The following is a 16,542-nucleotide window of genomic DNA, read 5'->3' as shown; positions in this document are numbered from 1 at the left end:
TCAAATAGTGACTTGACTTGCAGATAATACCCAAGCATTTATGATCCATAACACATATGTTTACAATTTCATTTTGAAAATACGGCAACCAGGGATTGAGTAACTCAGCCAGGATGGGTAGTATCAAACCGACTCGGGGGCGAGATTCTGAAGGGGTTGTCTTATCAAAAACTTAAATTAGACTACCCTGCAGAGATTCCTGACTTGTTCAGTTTTCATTGGTGCTTTAGCTGTAAGAGATTTTCATAAAGTAAACTTACGAAAAGCTGCAAGACTTGGTTGATTTGAGTTAAGCATCATCGACTTTCTTCAACCTATCCTAGAGAGTATAAAAAAAGAATGAATTGTAGCGACAGATAGAAAGCTGGAAATAAAGTAGCAAAACAGTTGAGGAAGAAATGCTAGATGTTCTTCAAAAAACTGTCTGTGGATTATCTTAGATACTCGCTTGAATGACTTCATATCAAATAGAAATACGTACAAGAAACATAAGTTTGATCCCGTTTTCTGAAGTTATAGTGAAAGAAAGGCTAAGATGGTTATGCCACTTTTTATGGATGTAAGAGGACAGGTTGCCAAAAATTGTGTTTTTTTGGCCATCGAGCTGGGATCAAACCAAAATTAGGACGTTCTTGAATTGGGGGGGGGGGGGGTCACAAGAAAGGATTTTGGCCATCACTCTGGGACCAAACCAAAAGTGGGACGTTCTTGAATGGGGTGGTAAAAGGTCACAAGAAAGGGTTTTGGCCATTAATCTAGGACCAAGCCAAAAGTAGGACGTTCTTGAATGGGGTGGAAAAAGTCACAAGAAAGGATTTTGGCCATCAATCTGGGACCAAACCAAAAGTAGGACGTTCTTGAACGGGGTGGAAAAAAGTCACAAGAAAAGATTTCGGCCATTGATCTGGGATCAAACCAAAAGTAGGACGTTCTTGATTGGGCTGGGAAAAGGTCACAAAAAAGGATTTTGGCTGTCGATCTGGGACCAAACTAAAAGTAGGACGTTCTTGAATGGGGTGGAAAAAGGTAACAATCCGGCTGGATAGCTGGATTGTGCATGAATAGTACAAATCATCCAAAGGGAGGATAAAGAGGACAATATATGCTTAATCGTACTTCAACCCTTCTGATCTACATTATCCTTCTGATCCCCCAGTCTGAACATCTTAGCAAACGCTTTTTGCTAATTACCACATATGTTTGAAGATGCCAGACAGGGATTTTAGATGTAACAGCGACGATTTAACTCCTGCAAGAACTTAACTCAGCTGTAATAAGTCAGGGGCTTTGTTATTCTGCTAATAATTTTGCATTCTACTTGCAGGTCCATTTCTATCTATCTGGATACTATCAATATATTTATAAGAATTGCTACCATTTTAGCTGGCCAGGGTAACAGAAGAAAGTGAGAAAAAGAAGTTTACTGTATTTTAATTGACTTTTCAATTTTATAAATTAGTTGCGCTTTAGTTCAGTATATATTCGCCAATACTGTCTTTCGAGTTGGATAAATAAATTGTCTTGCCTAGCAGTTTTACCGTCTTTGTTGTATCATGGAGTAAAATAGACGTAGGAGTAACATTAATCAAAATATTGATTTCAGTCAGACTAGGACTAACCCATAGCTCGAGAAATATTCGGAGAAAATTGGAATTTCGGAAAATACCAATTTTTGGAAAATCATAAATCCCAATGTAGAGTGGCTGTTAATTTATGGTTTTATTATTCGGCCACAAAGGGTCGCAAAAAATGCACAGATGGGTATACACTAGAATGTTATCAATTTTAACACTTCATTGTTCGGTGATTATTTTTTCTACACCTTTGGAAGAAAATGGGTCAACCTTTCATGAACCAGAAGAAACAAAAAACGTAATGGATATTACAGGAACTTGAAATTAAAAAAAAGTTATGCTCGAATAGATCACCAAAAATGTACAAAAGCGTATAGGGTACACAAAATTGATATAAAGTTTGACAATTCGTTGCTTAGCAAAAATCTTTTTAACCCTTCAAATGTTTTGTAAACTGAATTAATTTTCCATAAATCAGGAGAAAAAAAGACTTGAACTTAAAACCAATGCGTGCATTTGACCAAACCTTAAAATCATTTAAAAAAAAAATACAATATAAAATATATCTAAATTTTTAAATTTACGTTGTACTTTTTCAATCTTAAGTTATCAATTGGATTTATTCAAAATAAATCTACATGTCTATTTTGGAAAATATTAAACATTTTCTTGAATGTAAGTTCTTGAGACATATATTTGAGAATATTGAGCGTGCAAGCACGTACCGTCTTTTGATTTAGTTCATATTTTCGATCAATATTGTAAATGGGTAGCAGTGGTAGCAGTAATTGTAGTAGCAGCGGTAGCATACAAACATTCCCCATTCTGATCATCTCCCTTGTCATTTCCTGAAAGTTCCAAACTACTGCATTAAGTCATTCATGAGTTACGCCCTTTTGACAATCCGTATGCATACAACTTGTTTGAATTTTGTTCAGCACTTTCCTCAACATTCTCTAAAATCCTCAACTACATTCCCTTAGTTTTTTTGGAAAATGAAGCTCAAACATGCATACCTTTCTCAATAACAAATGCTATATGTCAGCAATAAACGAATTGCCTAACTTAAAGGCATGGCATGAGGCATGAGGATTGTGAGGAGGTTGACATCACCGAAGACGTAATTTCTGAACCTTTCAATAATACTGAACAAAATTGTTCTCTTAGAACTTAAATCTCTTGCGCCTGGGCTCTGGAGGGTTTTGCCAACCTTAAGCCATTATCAAATGCTCTTTGGACTTTGTGAACAGAATGACTATCTTACAATTACATCAACTTTGACTCTTAAAAGGGAAATAGAATTATACGCTTCCAACCAAATAAGATTTGTCGGGAGTTTACACAACGACCCCTTCGACAAAAAGCTTATAACCTCCCAGGGCATAACTTACAACCCTTGCCTCCAGACTCTGGGGGGTTAGGGGGGAGTTGGTTTCGTTGCTCTCCGATCATTTTAAATCTTAAAAAGGACACTAGGATTTCTGATTTCCAATCCAATGATTGGAAATTTTTTTCCCAATAATTTTTATTTATTTTAGCTTTTTTATTTTTTTTTGTATTTTTTCTCTTATTACTCCATCTTAAGGGCGTCTCATCCACTTTTCGTACAAGATGGGTTAAAAATAAATTGAATTGAATTGATTTCATGAAAATATAATAATAATTCCACAGGTATTATATTAAGGAAAAAATATACTTTTAATTAGTGATTTTGATGGTAGGCATATAGGGGAGGGCTTGAAAGTTTTAGGATACGTAGTGCTTTAGTGATACGTAGTTTTTTTGTATTTGAAGTGGTTTTATATGAGTTTTAAATGTATTCAGGAAAATCAGAGGACAATAACTCAGATAAGAATAGACTAGGACAAAATTTACCGATCTCCTTGCATGAAAACTTCAGCCGCAATTTAGCAATGTGTTTCTTCCTACTCATATTCTGATCAACTAGCACACCTAAGTATCTCATAGTACATACACGCTCTAAATATGTAGAATAATTAATGGATAGTCTACTAAGTTCAGTTACTGACTGGCCAGTACGAGGGAAAATCATGTACTTTGTTTTTGACATATAGATAAATTAAACAGGTATATATAGATAAATAGATAAATAAACAGGTAAATAAATTATCTACCTTGGTTCTACTGCCAAAGCAATGCTGCATGGACGGATAATAGGTAGATATATCTATTAACAAATGAACTAGACTCCTTGTAGTGGTTAAGATAATTTTAGGTAGTTTATGATAATTTATTTGCACTAAACCAAGTTTACATCCTCTCAAAAGCTGCCAACATATTCTTCTTGAGCGACGTTACATCAGCACTGCAGACTGTGCAGCCCGTATCGTCAGCAAATAGGACGTTTGGCTCGAGATCTCCCTACGTCCTGTTGATGTCGTTAACAAAATAAGAAAGAGTAGAGGTCCAAGTATGGACCCTTGAAGATCACCGACTTGACCAGTTAAATATGATTCAATCAGAGAATTTACAGGTCCGTGTATACCATAATTTTCCAGTTTACAAAGCGAAATTGCATGACAAATAGTACAAACGCTTTTTTTGTATCGATAAATATAGTAGCCGGAAAATCTTTTTTATCCGGAGTTCCATCAAGACCAAGAAATTCAGAAATGGTGGAATGACCTTAGCCAGTCGGAAAGCTTAAGTTCTTACTATAAGGTGAAAGAAAATTATGGTGAAGAGTTATATTTTAAATTAGGGATTCCAAAAGAATCCCTGAGGTCTTGGATGCAGGTGCGAGCAAACTGTCTCCCTCTTCACAGTATTTGGAAAAATAGGTGTCACCCGGAAATGCGGTATACTTGTCCAATTTGCGGTGATCTTGATGGGCTAGACCATTTTCTTTTCAGGTGTCAGGGGCTAAATGAGCTAAGAGGGAGCTTTCTTGGAGTGGATAGTCGTGAGCCCCTTCTTGGAACTTTGAAGTCGACGTCGAAAATAAATATAGTAGCAGTGGCAAATTTTGTCCGGAAGGGTATTGTTATTCGAAAGTCGATTGTTACATAATTTAGTTTGTTTGTTGTTATATATGTATGTATACGGCCTGAAAAATGGCTTTAAATACAGTCATTCATTCATTCATTCTATAAACTGTGCGAGTGTCAGAATTGCATGTTCAGCGCTGTAACCTTTCCTAAACCCAAACTAAAGGTCATTAAAACTTTCCCTCTTATCAAAAAACTATGCAGTTGAAAAGATATCGTTCAGTTACTTTTGCGAATGAATCTAGGATCGAGATTGACCTGTAGTTTGTTTGATCTTTCACGTCATCACCCTCATGAGAAGCCGAAACACGTGCAGACGTGTAGCAAGTTGGGAAACGTCCACTTGAAAAACATAAGTTGATAATATGAACTAAAAATACTGTAACATTTGGTATTATCCGTTTTAATAGACTTGTCGACGAGCTATCCATACCTTCTGACGTCCCATTCTTCAGTTGGTATATAATTTGCAGTAATTTCTCCGCTGACACCGGCGTTAGGAAAAAGGAGCAATCCGATGGAGGCGGCATGGAAGTAGAATATGCTGAATCGAGTAAACTTCGAGTTGAAGCCTCAAGCGATGAAACCTGACCAATATTTGCTAAGTGCTCGTTTAGGACACCAACAACATTTTGCTTTCCTTTAACAATTTTCTTGTCTTGGTAATGATATCTATTCCGGAAGAGTTTTCAGTTTCTTTTTTCCAATGCTTTCCTTAATAATCAAACAAGTCTTTTTTAGGGACCCTTCAGCATTTTGAAACTTAACAAGATAGTATGACTGCTTGGCTTGTCGCAGTAGCTTTGTCAGACAATTTCTGTACTGCCAAAGTTTGGCCTGATTTTCATGTGTAGGATCTGCCACTTATTTCCTGAAGAGGTTATTTTTGGTATGGATAGAAGAACAGCGGCCTTAATTCATGTTTTCTTCGGTTAAAAATAGCGCCTAGCTTGCTGGCTTGATAAAGGACATGCCTTATTAAGTACTATTTCGAACTGGTCGATGAAGTACTGAGTAGCTATGACCACGTCGTCACATTCTAAGCAGGGAGATCGGTCGACTTGGGGCAGTAAACTTTTCAGCTTATCAATCGAAGCAGCGTCAAGCATTCTTGTCCTCAAAGAAGAGGGTGTAAAGGGAGGTGGTCGGTTTGAAGGTCGCACAGGATCATAAAATGGTCAGAAGTATCTTCAACTATAACGTTACAACCCAGTGTCTCAAAATTTGTAAAATATTGTCAATCAATGACGCTTATGACTCCGTGATTCTCGTCGGGATCTGGCATGTCGGAAGCAAACCCGTGGACATACAACTCGTTACAAAGTCAACGGCAACATTATTTGAAAGCATTGAATTCACATCTTTATGTACATTACTAATATCAATTTTGAAGTCACCCATCATCATTAAATTACATTTTCTTTGGGTCATCAGCGAGTTAAGCTCATCAAACATTTCTACAAATTGTTTAGCAGCCGAACTTGGTGGCCTATATAGGGCACAACATAACACTTCTAAGGACTTAAACTTAGCTCAGTAGCAAAATTCAAATGACATTTCTTCATAAAGGTGATCACACTCATTCACTACTCTTACAGGTATACTATCAGTTACAAAAAAAGCTAACCCTCCTCTCTGTCTACCTATCCTATTTTATAACAACGACTTATACCCATAATGAGCTTGCTCAGTAGATTCCTCATTTAAAAACGTTTCACATACACCAAATACATCAATCTTATGGTCGGGAAGGAGTGTTGAAATGTTTTCTAAACTACTCATAAATTCACAACAATTTAGAAATGCCGTTCTCCGACACTTCTTTGTTGATTTAGTCACAATCATTCCAAGAGAAAGGTATTTGTTCGTGGGCAAATTATTAGTAAAATAATCAAATGTGTTTTCTTCCTCTCTATCAATGCATGAAAGAATCTGCGATAAGTTCAAGGTTCTCCCGTCCAACTCACTCAACCTATTACGACTTCCACCGCAGCCACCACCAATTTAGAAAATACTAGAAAATCAAAAATATTACTCACCCATATTCCCACTTGGAGGCGGGCTGGGATGACGGAGCGGAAAAAAGTCAGACCTTTTTGAACTTTCAAACGCTGACAGTGCGGCAGTATGTTCTTGTAGAATTTCTGCAACAAAAGATGTATGACAAGAAAACTGAACCAATTATAATAAATTTAGGGCTAGGAACTCAGAGATTGATGAGTAGGGGTTTTTAAGTAAGTAATAAAAAATACGAAAAAAGTAAGCAGATAAGAACGAAAAGAGAAAAATGAAAGAAAATAAAAATACAGACGAACACAGACAACGAGATAAATTCAATTCTTTTTTAAGCATGGCCCTTTACTTATCATTCTTCATATCCTTCAGCAGCGTAAACTATATACTAAATCAAAAAACGTAATCAGTATGACAAATCATTATATAGAGTTATATGCAAACGGTATTAGCATTCATCGTGTGTTACCCATTAGAGTCTGGCACCGGATTGTTCAAGCAACCATTTTTCAAGCTTCACCCGCTCAACTTGATGGCTTTCAATAGAAAATTGCAGTTCTACTATTTCATCATCTTTATATGCCAAGATTTGCCTAAGTGACTGTATGTCGGACATAACCGCATCGAGCTTGGAAGACATACTAGCCTAGTGAGCTTTGATCAAAGATTGATCAGTAGAAATTTAAATCAGGCAGTTCTTCAAGTCCTTAATTGCTTTTCTAAGCGATGATTGGGTCACCGCCATTGTTGAATATTTTCGCTATAATAGCTGCTCAGGAGAAATTTTGAACCCCCCACTCTCCAGAACAAATCGGCTATAATTTAACTTCAATTGGCAATATTTATTGAGCTTGTAGTCGGCACGCCATTAAACCGGCCAAACAAGGTAATTTGGAAAAGTAGAAGCACTGAATTAACGAATATCGAAAACTGGGTTAAGCACAAATTTCAAACTAGATTTCAATTTATAATCCTCTTAGCTAGGTCTTATCTCATTGAACTCTTAGTCAATACTTTGGGCATTACTACCCACATTGCTGCAGACAATTTGAAGTACAATTTGATTTTAAAATCACCTCCAGGGGTTTCAGATGGATGCACCCCACAACTGATTTTGCGATAATTTTGTCCAGCTACTTTGAAGCTGAAAAAACTACGACAATTGATGGTTCGATCATCACTTACATTGAATGAAGCTAAAGTGAAATATGAGTTATAATTTTGGCTCTGTTTGCGGAGTTCATTAGAGAGTAAGTGACGGCAATGCTAAGAATAGAGAGCCGTTTCCGAGAAGGAATACATAAATTTGTAAATATACCATTATTGTTCGTTTAAACAGATAAGAAATATATTTGAGTGTCACGAGAATAAATTAAAGAAATATTTTTTGATGCTGTTTATCCCGACTTTCCTTTTTCTAATCTTAAACAAAAACAAAATTGAATTTCAACGAAAAAGATTTTTCAATTAATAAAGATAATCGGCTTTTTTGCCCTTGGGACACCATGCTAATGCACTTCCAGAAAGATACTTAAAAGCTTTCACGGAAACTTTTTTCATAACCCGATTAGTGGCCGTTATTTTTTTATTCTCCTGGCAAAATTAAGGATTCTTCAATGTCCAGTAATTTCCATTTGTTTCCTCACACAAGAGAGGTTCTCAAAATACCGTTGAATTTTATTTTTCTAGCGGTCATTATCATTATTTTTGCCATTCTTAACAATCCTTAAGTAATAACTCCGATGAAAGAATGGTCTGAAGTCCACCGTTTGTATTTTCCTGATTTGAAGTTTAAGAGTAACTTTCGACAGAAACGTTTATACATCTGTATCAAATTGTGTTTTTCAAAAAAACCTCCTCGTATTTTGCTGCACAACAGAGGGAAAAGACATATTAAGAGCTATTTTTGTGAGCTTTTAATGGAGAATGTCAAAATGTGTCTTTCAAAAACCGAAAATGGGCTAGCCCTAGCGAAACAAAAGTATTCTAATCTATTTTGTTTTAAACTACAAATGAGTTCGACTTCAAATACTATTGAAAACTTGGTTTTACTATAAACCGTTATATAATCATATTAACAGTTTTTTTTATACTAGTCTATTTGGAAAAATCTCTCCACTGCAATTTAAAGCTTATATAGGGTAGGATATGTCATGTGTAACTTTTTCAAATTAAAATTCCGTTGTATTGTAACCTTCTAGTTTAATCTTTTCTAAAATTAATTGACGAATGTATGACTTGTACGACGTTAAAATCTAAGTTTGTGTCATTTAATTTTGCCGAAATGCACTTTTCCCAAAATATTCAGCCTTCGATTTTTCTTGAATTCTCTGACGTTAAAACAAAGAGGGAGGGGGAATTCAGTTGGAACTAGTCTTTTGAACTTGTTTAATTAAAGCGATTTAGATATGGATATTGAAATATGTTTGGAGTGTAGGGCAATTATTTTTAAGCGCTTCTTCTTATTTTTCTTTTTTGTCAACTAAATTTTCTCTTGTATCGAATATGCTCCTTAAATCTCAATGTATGAAATAGTTTGTGTTTACAATCGTCATAAATGTTGTGATTTTCTCTAACCTTCATCGATTCGCCATTTTAATATAATCTCCTTCTGGAGTTCAACACAGACGTGTTAAATCCACAGGCTAAAACACGCACTTACAAATTTCACCATCTTCATACTCTGATATTCTTTTTTGCAGGCTGGGGAAGGGGGGGGGTAAAGGACCATGAAATTATTTTTATTATATTAAAAATGCTGAAATTACTGAGAGAGGTCATAAAAATCTTCAGAAGTTGAAGGATTCTGGTTCCCCCTTCGTACATTATTGCCTGAATGTGTAATTTTTTTTATTATTATCGTGGAATTAGAAACCTTAAAAAATTTAACATGATTAAAAGCCAGTGAAGTTTAAAGTAGAAAAACCAACTGGAACCATTTCACCCAAAAAAATCAACAAAGTTTCCTTGACGTAAACAACGAAAAATAATGTAAAAAAGAACACTAAATTAAGAAATGCAAAGTCCGATTAAAAAGAAGAAAGACCATAGGATAATACCAGTCTTAAAAAAATAAACTAGTTTTATTGCAAACTATTTTAATAAGAAAAGAATGTAACATGAATAAGTGGGTATCAGGCTGAGCTGTCCGTGGTTACCCTCTGGGTGGCTGGTTCAATATTTATCTTTTTGAATATTCTTTTTTCTTTCTTTCTTTCTTTGTTTGCCTATTGCGGAGTCTTGTTTCTGTTTTTCCTTCCACGAATGAACTTTGAAGATAACTTTCAAATTTTGGTTGCAGTGATAGCCAGAACCGGACAGGCCCGGTTGTGGCCTGCCCCATGGTACAACTTAAAATCCCTGCCCCAATAACAGGAATCTTGTAGTGATAGGAGGGTCCAATGAAAGAGAGTAGGAAACTTGTAAGAGTTGGATCTTTGGCAATTTAACTTGGAACGATGGGGACCTAAAACTAATAGTGCCATACATAATGTAGCTTCTGGTAACTTTAGAGTGGCACTTTAGACTTGGAGCTTTGGCAGCTTCTGGTAACTTTAGAGTGGAACTTTAGAGTTGAAGCTTTAGCAATTTAACTTGGAACCATGGGGACCTAAAACTAATAGTCCCATACATAATGTAGCTTCTGGTAACTTTAGAGTGGCACTTTAAACTTGGAGCTTTGGCAGCTTCTGGTAACTTTAGAGTGGAACTTTAGAGTTGAAGCTTTAGCAATTTAACTTGGAACCATGGGGACCTAAAACTAATAGTGCCATACATAATGTAGCTTCTGGTAACTTTAGATTGGCACTTTAGAGTTGGAACTTTGGCAATTTAAGTTGGAACCATGGGGGCCTAAGACTAATAGGGCCATACATAATGTAGCAAATCTTATTTATTTTCGATTTAGAACATATTTAGTTTTCCCACAACAATGGCTGGAACAAAACTTCCCACCCTATCATTACCTAATTGATAATGAAACTTTCTGAGGTCGTTGAGAGAGTGAAAGTTGAATAAAGTCCATAGATTTTTTCGAGTTTAGATATTTATTTGAAAGTAAAGAATAATATCAAAACTTAAAATATGCATTTTAATATTTCAAAAGATGTTATAAGCCAACATTTCTAATGGTAAAATAAGATAGGTCACCATACACATTAGCTGATTCTGAAGAAAAACTAAAAAATTATGATTACCATAAACCAAACAACAGTATATTCATTAAGAACTTTACGTAATTGATACCTCAAGTTTAAATGTACTTACTGAGATGAAACTTTTTGAGATTATTGATAGGGTGACTGTCAAACTAAGCCCATAAATAATTATGAGTTTCGACATTCACTAGAAAGTAAAGAGCAATAATAAAACTATACACTTTTAACCATATTCAAAACAGTTATGTTTGTGAATCAAGAAGTTTTCCTGTGAGATTTTTCGTTACCTTAGACCTTAGATCCTCCTGATCCATCAGTGGCACATAGGGCGTCGACAAAGTCTCTCTATTCATCACGAGGCTGTGCGGCTGCTGTGATATATTCCCATTGTGGAGCGAGGGAAATGTTGGCCTCTTTTAGGTCCCTATCACACTGCCTCCACCGTGTGTGCTTTGGTTGGCCTTGTATTCGTCTTCCTTCAGGCTGACGTTGATACACTCTTGAGGGCAGTCTGTCTGTGGTCATGAGTAGAACACGACCCACATATGTCCATATTTGTTTCTTCAAAACTTCAGTCACTATGGGCTGGTTCGTTTTCAGCCGGGTTTCCCTATTAGTAATTTTCTGATGCGAACTGATTTTGAGAATCCTTCGAAGGCAAATGCTAGGGGGGCCAAATATGGATATACTTTTTGATTTGATGACGTTGATCGACAATCCGAGCTCTCGAGCTTTTTCTGAGATTTCATCGAAAAGCAGCTGTATTCGATCTTTGGCGTATTCTAGCAGAACTATATTATCTGCAAAAGCAAGATCCGCAAGTATCTTGCTGTTCAAGTTTACTCCATAGCCCGTAGATTATCTGAGCACATAGTTCATTACTATTTTGAATAAAATTGGTGACAATACACATCCTTTTTTGACACCGGCCATGGTTTCGAAGTATCTTGTACCTCCGTTTTCTGTTCTTACACACCCTTCTGTTTCTTTGTACAAGACAATAATCATTTCTGCTATATTGAGGGGGGGGGGGGTGTATTCCATAGTGCATAAAGATTTTCGATAAGATTTCTCAATCAACCAAATCAAAGACCTTTTCTAGGTCAATGAAAAAGAGACACAGCTTTTTGTTCCATTCCTTTGAGTCTTCAACCAGCATTCTCGTTATAAAAATTAAGTACGCACATGAGCTTCCTGGTTGGAAGTCGTGTTGTTCATCACAAAGATGTTGGTCCAGTTTCTGCTGTAGGCGCTGTAAGTTTAATAGGTATCGACATTATGTTGATGCCTCTCCAGTTGCCACAAACAAGCACTTCGCCTTTTTTGAAAAGCTTAATAATGGTTCCTTTCGTCCAGTTACTGAGCACTTTCTGGTCGCTCCATATCTGAGTTATCAGCTTAACCCAAACTGTCATGCAGTCGTGGACTGAAGTTTTCAGCAAATCAGATGTGATTCCATTTACTCTTGGCATTCATCCGTTCTTCAGCTTTCTGACGGCGGCTATGATTTCTTCTGGAGACGATGGCTCTTCATTTACATCAAGATTTTTCATTAAACAATCGAAATTAATGTTAAAAATGACATAAGATTTATTTTTTTAATAATTAATAAGGCAATTAATACATTGTTCTGATCCCCCAAAGACTCTTGGGTTTTAAAAGAGGGAGAATATTTATGTTTCAATTAAGCATTAAATCATCAGGACTTACATTAATCACACACTTATGGATGCAATATTTTGGTCAAACTAAGATATTAAGCTCTTTTTTAGAGTGTCACGTACCTTCTAGGCTTTTACTGAAGGCTGTTCAGGAGCATTTCAAGCTCGGTAACGTTGCTTGGTCAGGACTAATCAAAGATGCCTACATAGTGAACCTCAACCATTTGGAAAAAGAAGTTGTTAGTTTTTTTTCACAGTTCATAAAAGGTAAAGTCTACGAACAAGGATTAAAATATTGAAAGGTACAGTGATAACAGCCGTCAAGTGTGGTTATGAAGCGTGGGTGCTCCGAAAAGCAGACTAGAAGTAGCTGAATGTCTTCCAGAGAAATTGCCTACGGATCGTTTTGACTGACTGAATAATCGTAAATCAAACAGCAAGGTGTATAAAATGTTGTTCAATCCTGCTTTCAAAGGCTATAACGAAAGAAAGGATGATAAGGCAAGGGCACATTCTGCGGATGAAAAATGACAGATTGCCAAAGATTGTCCTTGTCGGCTAACTGTGTATGGTTAATCAAATAGTTGGTCGTATCGAAATGAGGTAGGAGGATATCATAAGGAAAGATTTATAGGAAACAGAAAATTCTTGGAAGGTTTTAAAGATGGGTTTTTTGAATAGATTTGATGGAGGAGGAGCGTGCATAGCTAAGTTGGCCTCAAGTGGCTTGGAGCTGCAGTGAGTTGTTAGTAGTAGCAGTAGAAGTAGTAGTAGCAGCACTAGTAGTATTTTCGGAGGCCTGTTCATCCGGCCAAAGGAGCTCATACCAAAAACTAGGATTTTGCTTGATCCTTCAGGTTTCTATTAGCCTGGGAACTTAACATAAGGAAAAAAAGCAACGGAGAAAAAAATTAAGGCAAAGATCCATGAAGTCAGCCGGATGTAAGTCTTATACCCATATGATACAATTTCAATCAAGTTATCATTTATTAATAAATAAGAAAAAATCTATTAACAAATACATTGCAAATAAGGCCTATTTTTGGTCTCCCTATCTCTCAACAAAATTTGAACTCACATTGACCCAAGAAATGATCCGTGAAGTTCCGTGCCAATAAAGAGCCTAGATAAATTTATACTCCTTTTCTAGCTATAAAATATTTCATTGAACAAAGGGTAATTAGCAGAATATAAAACCCTTGCCACTAAAATCTCTTGCAATGGGTTTATGTTGTTTTTGTTTTATTCATTTAATATTCACTTAATGATCGTCTTTTGTACGCTGTAATCGGACAGTTTACAGCACAAATAAAATAAATACCATTATAACAGTAATAAAAGATTTCTTAAAGTAAGATAAATACCCACAAATACAGTAAAAAAAGATTTTTAACAGCAAAACAAATTTTGGAACGTAAAAAAAGAAAAAAAAAATTAGTTGCAAAAGCCAAAAAATATTAGTGTCCCTTTTTTTTAGTTAAAGTTGGGCTTTTTAAAGTTGCTACCTAGCACACAATACCATTTTTACCTTTTTCTGTTTACTTTCACAAGCCATTTCTTGGGAGGGGGAACTAGGGAATAGATCGCTTAAAATTTTTAATATTTGAATTCATTTGGGTGACAAAATTAGTTCAACATAAGGCATGAAACAGAGTTATTTTTCTGCATTCTTCTATCCTGTATTTAAAGAACAACATGAATCCAAAAGACTTAAATAATAACAAAGAGATACTAAGTCGTTTACAAAAATTTCTATCCCGTAGTTGTTCAATAATGTGTTTAATAATGGTTGTTCTTAATAATGGTTCCTTTCGTCCAGTTACTGAGCACTTTCTGGTCGCTCCATATCTGAGTTATCAGCTTAACCCAAACTGTCATGCAGTCGTGGACTGAAGTTTTCAGCAAATCAGATGTGATTCCATTTACTCTTGGCATTCATCCGTTCTTCAGCTTTCTGACGGCGGCTATGATTTATTCTGGAGACGATGGCTCTTCATTTACATCAAGATTTTTCATTAAACAATCGAAATTAATGTTAAAAATGACATAAGATTTATTTTTTTAATAATTAATAAGGCAGTTAATACATTGTTCTGATCCCCCAAAGACTCTTGAGTTTTAAAAGAGGGAGAATATTTATTAAATCAAAAACGTAAAAAAGAAAAAAAAATTAGTTACAAAAGCCAAAAAATATTAGTGTCCCTTTTTTTTTAGTTAAAGTTGGGCTTTTTAAAGTTGCTACCTAGCACACAATACCATTTTTACCTTTTTCTGTTTACTTTCACAAGCCATTTCTTGGGAAGGGGAACTAGGGAATAGATCGCTTAAAATTTTTAATATTTGAATTCATTTGGGTGACAAAATTAGTTCAACATAAGGCATGAAACAGAGTTATTTTTCTGCATTCTTCTATCCTGTATTTAAAGAACAACATGAATCCAAAAGACTTAAATAATAACAAAGAGATACTAAGTCGTTTACAAAAATTTCTATCCCGTAGTTGTTCAATAATGTTCTTAATAATGGTTGTTCTTAATAATGGTTCCTTTCGTCCAGTTACTGAGCACTTTCTGGTCGCTCCATATCTGAGTTATCAGCTTAACCCAAACTGTCATGCAGTCGTGGACTGAAGTTTTCAGCAAATCAGATGTGATTCCATTTACTCTTGGCATTCATCCGTTCTTCAGCTTTCTGACGGCGGCTATGATTTCTTCTGGAGACGATGCCTCTTCATTTACATCAAGATTTTTCATTAAATAATCGAAATTAATGTTAAAAATGACATAAGGTTTATTTTTTTAATAATTAATAAGGCAGTTAATTAATAAGGCAGTTAATATTAATAAGGAGTTATTTTTCTGCATTCTTCTATCCTGTATTTAAAGAACAACATGAATCCAAAAGACTTAAATAATAACAAAGAGATACTAAGTCGTTTACAAAAATTTCTTCTTGCATCCTTTTAAGAATTTCTTAATGGTCCATTAGTTAAAGAGTAACTTTGAGTTAGGAAACAAGGACACGGTTTGGCACTCCGCAAAGAAAATATGTTTGGGGACTAAATTTTTCCTAGTATTTCCAGAAATATAAATAATCATTTTACTACAAGCATCCATTTAATGCTATTTGGATAACATTCCATTACTAACCTTGAAATTCACTTAAGTAGAAAAACCAACTAAAAGCTATTTTTACTCAGTAGAAAGAAGAATCATGGGAATATTTGGTATGTTTCACTATCCCAACAAAAAAAGGGTTATTAGACATTTTAATCACAGTTGCATTTACATGAGCCAACAAAAAATTGTTATCAATGACAGCAAATAGAGTTCTCTAACAGTTTCAAACATTGTTAGGCAAAAGTTTTGATGGATTTTGAGCAAAAAATTCAAAGATTTGAAAACGAATTTAATTCTTGCAAGAATCTTCATAGTGGTGAAATAACATTTCTACGTTCTGTATTTTTGTATTGCATTCTTATCCTATTTAAAGTTCAATTGGTCTATTTTAAAAAGTTTGTTACATTTGAAGGTTTATTTTCAAGCTCCCGGATAAGAAAATATGTTTTTGCAAATAATCAGTAACAATTTTTTGAATTATTTTTCTTAAATTAGAATTAAAATTTTTTTTTGGATGCCGTTAATAACTAATCTAGAAACTTCCTTAAGTACGTTTCTCTATTCTGCCAGTTTGGCTTAAAGTTTGCCCTGGTGGATACTACCTCTTTCGCACACATGGAGGAGAAGTCGAAAATAAACATTTTGCCGTCTATAAACAATTTCTCTCCCCTCAGCTTTGCTTGGTGGCGCTTAGAAAGGGCATCATTCAAGACCAATTTCAAATGCTTGCGTGCTTCCCTTTGCCTTTGAGTGTAATCTGGAGCTGCCGATATTCCACTTCTCTTTAATAGAGGGTTATATCTCAAAATAATACCACGAATGTCAACTGAATTTAGTTTTAATACCCCTGTACCAGAAGGAATTCGAAACATATCTTTCACGTCATAGCGGGAAAGGCCTAAATTGGGTATGTACTTATTCAGAGTCTTAAGAATTTCTTCTTTCAGAGTAGTCGCTGCCATGTTAATGGGAGGAAAGTTATAGAGTACTGTAATTGACCTTCTAAGTTC

At 35.3% G+C, this 16,542-nt stretch overlaps 1 protein-coding gene and 1 long non-coding RNA gene across 4 annotated transcripts in view; one reads left to right on the top strand and one right to left on the bottom strand.

Annotated features, from left to right (window-relative positions):
• LOC136029480 (growth hormone-inducible transmembrane protein-like) overlaps positions 1-1,531 on the top strand; it is a 30,430-nt gene extending 28,899 nt beyond the window's left edge. For both annotated transcript variants that reach the window (XM_065707908.1, XM_065707909.1), the window contains exon 8: positions 1,325-1,531. In XM_065707908.1, coding sequence (XP_065563980.1) covers positions 1,325-1,409 — 85 coding nt within the window. In that variant the 3' untranslated portion in view covers positions 1,410-1,531. The remainder of the gene's footprint in view (positions 1-1,324) is intronic.
• LOC136029481 (uncharacterized) overlaps positions 1-16,542 on the bottom strand; it is a 45,717-nt gene that overhangs the window by 7,890 nt on the left and 21,285 nt on the right. The window contains exon 2 of one of the 2 annotated variants that reach the window (XR_010618057.1): positions 6,622-6,726. This is a non-coding gene — a long non-coding RNA (uncharacterized LOC136029481). Of the gene's footprint in view, positions 1-6,621; positions 6,738-16,542 lie in introns of those variants that run through there. The other variant, XR_010618056.1, reaches the window with a different exon arrangement.

Source organism: Artemia franciscana, chromosome 7 (assembly GCF_032884065.1).
Source record: "Artemia franciscana chromosome 7, ASM3288406v1, whole genome shotgun sequence".
Lineage (NCBI taxonomy): Eukaryota > Metazoa > Arthropoda > Branchiopoda > Anostraca > Artemiidae > Artemia > Artemia franciscana.
The sequence above is the reverse complement of the archived record's forward strand: the minus strand, read 5'-3'. Positions and strand labels throughout refer to the sequence as shown.